The sequence below is a fragment of the Terrapene carolina genome, unplaced genomic scaffold (genome assembly GCF_002925995.2).
Source record: "Terrapene carolina triunguis isolate 2854851 unplaced genomic scaffold, T_m_triunguis-2.0 Scaffold236, whole genome shotgun sequence".
NCBI classification, from domain to species: Eukaryota; Metazoa; Chordata; order Testudines; family Emydidae; genus Terrapene; species Terrapene triunguis.
In genome coordinates this window covers 10994536-11003544 of record NW_020664587.1, presented here as the reverse complement: position 1 = coordinate 11003544, position 9009 = coordinate 10994536, and the positions used below count along the sequence as shown (strand labels likewise).

The 9009-nt window shown below is 45.2% G+C and overlaps 1 protein-coding gene across 1 annotated transcript in view; it reads right to left on the bottom strand.

Moving 5' to 3' along the window:
* The window catches only part of MYOM3 (myomesin 3), a 52382-nt gene extending 48307 nt beyond the window's left edge, over window positions 1-4075 (bottom strand). The window contains exons 1-2 of the mRNA XM_024203632.2: window positions 3976-4075; window positions 970-1102 (exon numbers count right to left, since the gene is read on the bottom strand). Coding sequence (XP_024059400.1) covers window positions 970-1076 — 107 coding nt within the window. The 5' untranslated portion in view covers window positions 1077-1102; window positions 3976-4075. The remainder of the gene's footprint in view (window positions 1-969; window positions 1103-3975) is intronic.
* Window positions 4076-9009: the final 4934 nt, after the last annotated feature.

Sequence of the window (9009 nt, the reverse complement as noted above, 5' to 3'; positions counted from 1 at the left end):
ACCCCAGTCTACTTTGCTTGCCCCATTAGACCATCCAACCATAGTCATTTTATGGAAATCACTTTCAGCCATGTCCAATCTGGGCTGGATTTACAGCAGTGAATGAGAAGAGAAAGGGCCCTGGGCCCAGCTACTCATAGGTGTTTAGGCCCCTAGCTCCCACTCATTTCAGGGGGAGTTGGGCACTGTAATACCTTTGGCCCCCATTCCACCAAACTCAAAGCACAAGAGAGTGGAGGACCATGCTCTAGAGTGAGTATATTGAGCTATAATTTGAACAGTGAAGATCTATTTCAATAGCCCCTAAAAGAAAGGCCAACAAAGGTATTTGTAATCATTCCCCTTATAGTTTCTCCTTGGACGTTTAAAACTGAAATCTGGACCTTTATGGCCTTTTCCCTTATTGTAGGCGCAAAGGCATATTATTGTCGGGTCTTTCACATGGGTGAAGCTGTGCAGACACTAATTTCATATTATAGAGCCACTACTGAGGGCTGGGCTGCACACATGAGTTTATTATTGTAGAGTTGCCTTTTTGGGCCGTTGTCCACACATGGCTTATAATGATAGGGATGGCTGACGAGATCTGGGACCAACAGATGGACTTGTTATTGTAGGGTTGCTCTTAACATCAGCTATTCTTCCCATAGAGATTCATCTACTTACTTACTTCATCTACCACTCTTCGATGGGTTGGGATGCAGTGTTCATAGATTGGCACACACAGCACTTTACTGGCATGCAGTAAAGAATCAGTTGCTTATGTGAAACCACAGGTCAGGTTAGGCAACACAGAATGTAGCTGGGTGTGTTGTATGAATAAGTGAACAAGACATCCTCCTTATTTCACTTATTGATAACTCCTTGACTCACCACTAGTCCCTTGACTTGCCTAGGCCTGGCTGATTCACTTGGACCTGACTCACTTCATCATAAACTCTTTGACTCAGCACTAGCCCCTTGACTCACCTGGACCTGAACTTTGCCTTTCTTGTGGTAGAGGTCATTTGCAAGCTGCGTTGTCTCTCTTCCTTTTGCTCCTCCTCGCTGCGGTGAAACAGAGTCCGAGTTTCCATGCTGAGTGCTCACAGAGGGATCTTACCTGCCAAAACAGAGTCAAATACACTTTGAGCCCCCCTTCCAAATGGGCAGTCTCTGACAGTCCAGGATAACCCTTCATTTGCACATACAAATAAGCACCTATTGACCTCAATGACACCAGTCTCAGATCTTTAAGACAGCTACTTATTTTTGGTTCCTAAGCATCCATTTGCTTGTAAATGAGGGATTCCCATTTTAAAAACTGGGGCCCAGCATCTGCCTTAAAAACAAAGCAATGAAAAAAATATTTCTAAAAGATATTCTCTAGCTCAAACAGAAGTGCTAGGCTTGATGCAGAAGTTACTGGGTAGGTCTCTGGCTTGTGTTATGTAAGGGATCAAAACAGCCTTTTCTGATCTTAACATCTATGAACAATTTTGGTTCCACATCAGTTAAATCAATTCTTGGTGAAAAATGAAAATCAAAGAGCAGAGGGTCCCTCAAGAGCCTTTAAAAGTAATTGGAGTCAGGAGAAGAACAATAAATAGCTAAAATCCAGTCACTATGTTGATTGTTCACTAAGGCCTGATTAAATCAGGGGGAGTCTTTCCACTGGCTTCCATGGGCATGGGATCAAGCTCCAAAATAGCATTCAGACACTACAAGGAGGAGCCTGGTATAAAACCTAGATGAGCCAGATAGGTTAAATTAAACGAAAATAGGTTTGATAGACAATCTTAAAACATTGAGGTCAATGTTAGAAAGTCAGCAGAGTTTTGGACTGGAATCCATATGGACTAAACCGAAATCTTTTTAAATCCGAGGGCACCTTAAAATGTGCTTTTATCTTAATTTAAAAAACCCTTTTCATATTCATTAACTGTTCTCTGAGAATCACAGTCAGGTGGCGAGTGATGTAAGATGAACGGAATGTTGAGACACCAGTCAGGCCATCTGATTGGCCAAGTGGTGTCACCCTTTTACACTGAGGCTGAGAAGGGTTGGTGCTCCTGCTAGGGCCATCTCAGGAAAAGGCCATGGCATTGTAAACTCCTCACAGCTAGTTTCAGGAGGCTTTTTAAACAGCAGGGGGCTAGAAGGAGTGGGGAGGAAAGGCAGGTGGGTATGGAATGGTAGAAGAGAAGAAAGTAAAACCTGGCCACCTCCCCTTCTCCAAATCCATCCTGAACCAGCACTGTTGTTTTGTAGCCTTGATCTCTCTGGTAATCCCTCCTATGGGGCGAGATATACCATGAGATCTGTTACTGCAATGCTGGTGCACAAACCAGCTATATGGAAGAGACACATTTGTGTTGCTGGGAGTCCAAAGATAACTCTCCCTTTATTCTGTTGGGCACAGCCTGGGAGCTCATTTAGTCCCCCTATTTCCCTGAAGATGATTACAGAAGATCTGAGAGAGTGCAGCAATCAAAGGGTTAAGTTTTGTTTAAAAAAAAAAATCTCATCACTCAATAAGCCACAGGATTTTCACTAAAGCAGCTGAAGAATCCTCTCTTGTGTGTTCTCGTTGCTAGAGGTGGAAATATGGGGGGCGAAAAATGTGGCTACTGGCTCTGGTCCATTTCCTCCCATCGGCTGCCTAAAATGCTAAGCTATCCCTGCAGCCCCTCCTCCGGGAACGTGCAGTGAGCTGTTTTTAAGTACTGAATAAATGCCTGGGGATTAAATGGACCCAACTTTTAAAAGGGTATCCCTCCCTAACCCACCCCACCTACAGCCTTTCCAGAAACTCACTGCATGAAAGCAAACAAAAGTCCTCCAGAGTGTCCCTGATGTGACTAATACATGAAAGCAAAATCAGTCTGGGTCACATACAAATTACAGGATTCGATGAATGGGTAGGAAAAGTCTTTGGTTATAAAAGATTTGGGGTAGATTTTTCAAACATGCTTAAGTGGATCTAGGAGCCGAAGTCCTATTTTCCAAAATGACTTTGACCTGTAGACACCTGAATCGGAATGATTTTCAATGAGGCTTAGGATCCTAAGTGATTTTTGAAAATAAGATTTTGGTACTTTGGAAAATATTACCCTTGTTAATAATATTCCTTGAAAACCCATGCAGTTAAACCTGTCACTGGCTCATTTCAATGGAAGGAATTTTCCCCTAGCTATTTTAGTTTGGCTTTTAGTTTATTGCATTCTAGTCCTAAACCATTATTCAGCCAGGAAGATACAGTTTTTACTACAATTATGTTGCATTAGTCTAATTCTTTTAATAAGCTGTTTAAATGTTAATATAAGTAACCTGCTTAAAAATACCCAAGATGAAAACTTAATTGTTATAGTGAACTCAAAATATCCCAACATGCAAAGGAAACTATAGAATTATCATATTCCGGTTCCATCAGTAGAACACAGCTTTAAAAGAGTCTTCCCTGGACAGCAAAGGAAATATAAGGAAAAGAAAATAAGACCAACCTAATTTTTCAGAAAAATGCTTCTATGCTCTTTAAAATATGCTCTGAACTATATTTCAGCTGAAAAATAACTACCAGGCATCAGATATGTGTTTCCATGGTCTACACATAAACATTGTTTCATGTTTGCTTTTATTTTAGTTTAGTTTTTTTCCTCAATCGTTTTGAACTAACGTTCAATGCTCTGCAACCTAAGGTCTGCTATAGAGACACAGAGCTTTGGTCTGTTAAAACATAATGTCAGCTGTATTGCAGCCGACTGCTTTCCAGTCCAAAATGTAATGATCTATTTAGAAAAAACTACAGAATGGATTCTTGCTGGAAAAACAGTCTCACAAGGAAAAGACTGGTGGGGGGGAAACGTAGCAACTCTTTCAGGCAAGAGACACTCAAGAAGCATGAATTATCGCCATGTGCAAGTGCAATGAACGCTTGCAATAGCTGATGCCACTATAAAAGTCTTATAAGTCTTGTATAAACTGTAGCCTACTTACAGATAAGTCAGATTCACCCAGAGAAGCACCAGAGAGAGTGGCTGTCCTCAAGAAAGATAAAGGACAAAGGACCGTTTCCTTTTCCCTGCTGATGACATTAAGAATGACTGTTCCCAAAAGAATGTGCCCTATGGGTAAGTGCCCATCCTGGAGTCTTAAATATAGCATCGTGCCATAGCATTGCAATGACAATGGGGGAAACTATCCATGGTTTACAATGTTTGAACAGGTCGCAGCACTGGCAGCTACTTGCAAAACCTTTTCTAGTCAGGCAAATTAATGCTATTGTTAAAACGGTACAAGTGGGGGCAGATGCTGCCGGTCTAAGGGCATGGGAGCATAGCATTACCCGTTGCGGATTTACATTGGGCAGAATTTCACAAAGCCTCTGAAATGAATTGAGAACACTTTAATCTCCCCTCTGGGATCCCCCATGTGTTAGTGGACAGCTGCTGAATAACAGAGTGAAACTCAGTTACTTTGACATCTCTTTAGTGAATGCCAGTTCCAGCCAATTTGCATCAAAATCTAATTGGATCAGGAGCGGATGGCAAATCGGTGTTTTGATTGGCTTACAGCTGTCTCCATTTGTGGAATATATTACATAGCTATTTTGTCTGATACTTTTACAGTTACTGGAAAATCGAGGCCTGCCTCATTCAAGTGGATCAGTCTTTCCATCCATTGAATGCCAGTCATCGTGGTATCTGAGAGTCTTGTGCAGAGTAGCAGAGCCATAGCAGAAACGATTGCTTTTACTTAAAAGTCTGCCTGTGTTGCAATAAGGACCAACTGCTGCCACCCATGCGAGGGATTGGCAATGTGTTCTGTGGTCTCAGATCCTGCTACAAAAAAAAAAAAAAAAAGGTGCAGCTCTGAGAGTGGCTGGCTTAGGGGGCTGCAGGAGCAGATTGTCAATCAAGCGCGTCCCAGCTGAATCCAATTGCATCCGTGTAGCACTGCTCAAAGCAGCCAGAGTTGTGAATTGGCGAAGCGCTGCCATGTACTGCCGCAGCATTCGCCAGCTGAGCTTGTGCACTGTACATCCAGAGAATGGCGCTACGGGCACATATTTTGAGTAGAGCCTCTCAAAGCGAGATTGGTTATAGGAGTTTCTTCGGATTCTTAACGTGAGCCTAGAGCTTTCTGCATTTCACAACAATTTTAGGTAAGCTCAGTGAATGCTGGTGCTCTTCAGAGGCCAGGCCAGTGCCAGCCATTCAGATCTTGGCTCAGCTGGAAGTCATGCTTTGACTCTTTTAATTTGCAAAGACACTAACGTGCATGAGCAGCGGAAATGTTCTGATCCCACGGAGGTGAATAGCCCTGCCCCGCACCAAATTGCAGATGCCTTTCAAGTTCTCTCATGTAGTTCTCCCACTGCACCCATCTGAGCTGCCCTGAAGCAACCCACTCTTGGCCCCTTCTGAGTAAACACCTCCATACAGGGAGGCCAGGATTAAGATCATTAAGCCTATTTTACTGGATCTCCTATGCCTGCAGAGATGGCAAATCACAGTGTTTTCCTCTGGGCCATATCACTCGGCCTGCATTCCCAAAGTTTGGAGCTTTCCAGCTGTTGTTTTAGTTAATCTTTCCCAAGGTGCAGCTGCTTAAATAAACCTGAGTTGAAAATGTCTCCATTTTACTTCTCTTCAAACATGACCCCTTGAAAAGATTAAGCAAACAAAGAGCACGCAAGAGAGAAGCACCCAATGCTTCCTCTCCTGCTATAGGGACACATTTCAGGCTGCATTGGTGACAATCCATTGTAAGCTATGCCCAGGGTGGCTGGCACAGGGAGTGGCTATGTGACAGCTCTCTAGATATAGCTGAGAGTGTAATGCCTTTCTGTAGGGTTACAGATGGCACCTGCCATGCTGATATCACTAAGACAACTGGCACGACAAGGCTCATCTGTCACTAACATGACATCTGGCGGAGAATAAGCGAGGCCTTTGTTGCAAGGCAACTCCAGCTTTTATTGTCTTCTGACGCCTAAACCCTCTTATCCCCCAAAGCCAAGGTAAATGCGAAATGATCTCCAGTTAGTGAGGTATAGCTGGCTAGCATGAAATGGCCTTTGAAGCGATGTTGAAACCAGGCTGTTTATCTAGAGCTGTCCTTCCATGGAATGGAAAAGAGCAGACTCAGATCATTAGGCTATTACCACAGCTGTTTTTCCATGCTGGATTTTATAACAACGGGGGCTATAGATTGTTTTCAGAGAGAAGCAAAAAGAAGCGTGGTGAAGGTCAGTGCGTAGAGGGGATGGTGGAAACAACACAGCTTTAGTAAAATTAGACAGGTGTAACTGCCCCGCCCCTCCCACCCCAGGAGAATAGTTTCAGAGAGAAGACACTTCCCCTTCATTCAGTTCATAAGGTGACTCACCAGACAAGCATGGTATCTCCTGCTGGTTTAGTATTTCAGGGCCCAAAGGACATACATGATCATGTCCTGGGCAAGCTGTGATCAGAGCAGGGGACTGGGAATATCTCTATCAAGAATCCCTTTTATAGGGCCGGATCCAGAGACTCTTTCCATTGACCTCAATGGGCATTGATCAGGCCCATGTGCATTACAGTTCACTCTGGTCTCTTCCCTGCCACGAGGGATACAACAGGGAAAGAAGGATAGGACAGTGGTCAGGGCGCAAGCCTGGGACTTGATAGACCTGGAGTCCATGCCCAGCTCTGCCACAAGCTTCCTATGTGACCTTTGCCAAGTCACTTAGGGCCTGATCCAAACTCAGTGGGAGTTTTCAGTGGGTGACCTCCCCCTAGGCACCTAGCTGACTCTCTAGGCACCTAAATAGCTTTAAAAATCTGGCCCTAAGTCTCTCTGTGCCTTAATTCCCCCTCAGTACAATGGGGCTAATAGCACAGCTCTGCCTCAGAGGGTGTGGCAAGGATAAATACCTGCAGCAGAGAGCAGAGGGACTGGAAAAGGCTGTTAAATAAAGTGCACAGGCTGTATTTCTCAACAGCATCTTTTAAAAGCTGTCGCCGAGACGCCTTGCCCTCCCCCATTGTGCTGTCCCTGCTGATCCCGCGTCTTGGGTTTTGTTTCACAACACCGGCCAGTATGACATGAGAGCACGGTGGCATTTAATTATTCCCGGAGTAGCATCGCCCGGAATGCTGCTGACATGAGATACCCAGCCTGCAGGCGACAACACTGAAACAAGAAGCCCATATCACTGGCTTGAGCTGGAGCCTTGCCAGTGGGGGAGCGGCTTCGCAGAATGTTACGACCCAGCCTTTATTTTGGAAACAACATGTTAACAGGCAGCTGGCCTGTTGCAACATCTGTAGCTGTAATTTCCTAGGGGAGAATGTTCTGCTGGCGTCATAGAGGCACATGATTCATGAACCAGTGCAAACGGCGTCATTATGGAAACAACCGTCCAGATCAACTCAATGGCGCCAAATGGCATCAGCAAAGGCAGCACAATAGAAATGTTTTCTACAGTATCTGCACCTTTGCTGCACTTCTAGACAAGCTCCTGACGAAAGCACTTAGCCCAGGGGCAGTTCTAGAGCCAGGTGACCCAGGGGCTGACTCATGGTGGGTGATGCGCCTCTCAAGTGAGTAGTAGAGAGGGTCAATAGTTTTTCGTCTGAATGGTTTTATGACCATTTCCACTAAATGGAAAATCCGGTTCCTGCCCACGTCCAGTGACAAACTCCTAAAAAAACGTAGCCTTAACGATAGCCTGGCCCACCAGGCACCCCAACACTGTTGCGTCTGCTATTGCATCTGCCCCCAGCTCCCTGGGCCGGGACTGCTACCTTTCTTCCCATCCAAATAGAAATTTTTGGGGTGCAGGCGGGGTAGGGGGAGAACCTTTGCTGGTGCTGCTAGTAAAAGAAACACTCAATCCATCTCTTGTTTCCACCGCTATCCAATCTCGCTAATCACCGCTATCCAATCTCTTCACTCCCCCTCCCGCCCCTGATCCTCCCTCTGGATGCAGCACAGGCCAGTTGGGCAAGTCTTAGCTTTTCTCATTTAAATCGTTCACTTGCACTATGGACTGTGGAGCACAAACCACTGATGAGGACGTTAGCTTTTTCCCCACACAGGAAGTTTGCTCTGGGGCAAATCCTGGAGCCTTTACTCAGGCAGAACTCCCATAGAATTCAGTGATGTGTGTGCCAGAGAGAGAACTAAGGACAGACCTCTGCCTCAGGATTGTAGGATCTGGCCCTTTAAGAAGCGCATCACCATCACCAGAACTGCAATTTGCCTATTACAATGCTTTGTGCCAACATGGGGCTTCCACGCTACATGTGAATTTCACTGCATTTGAGCTCATGCTAGGTAGGACCCCTCCTTTTCCCAATTCCCTTGTTGCCAGCATAACCACAGCTAAACTCTAGGGTTAGAGTCAAATTGCAAAACCACACTAAGGCAAATGGAATGTAACCTTTGACCTCATAGCCCTCTGGGGTGAGAAAACATGTCAAACTGTCCCCCCCCCATGTCTTGAATAGTTCATCTCCCCACAGCGCTCATCAACTGAACTCTCCCCACACCACCCAGAGAAGGGCTTTGCTTATTCCTACAGAAACGTCCCATTTCCCCCTTAAAACTGACAGCATCACGTCAAATGACTTTTCCTCCACACCTGTACCAAATCACAGGCCGAGCTTGCTCTTCTCCCCGTTCCAAAATAATTACCCACTTGGTTGGTGCTTTGGACAATAAAGCCCACCTGTGTCCTATGGTGCGTGCATTAGCAGCTGCTCTGTTTACTGCTGGAAAAGGAACAGATCCAGGGCATCAGCTGCAGAATGCCTCATATTTTTACTCTACAGGAATTTTCCCCTCAGTTTAGGTTAGTGCTGGAGAAAAGATGCTGAAGAGAAGTCCCTGAAGACGGATTTTATTTAGCAATAGAAGAGGTACAACAGTATACGCTTCCCCCTCCCTGCCCTGCCTATGTCTCTTACACTCGACCCAGGCCTGGTCTACACTACAGGGTTAGGCTGCCGTAAGCTGCCTTGTGTCGACCTCGCTGTGGAAGTC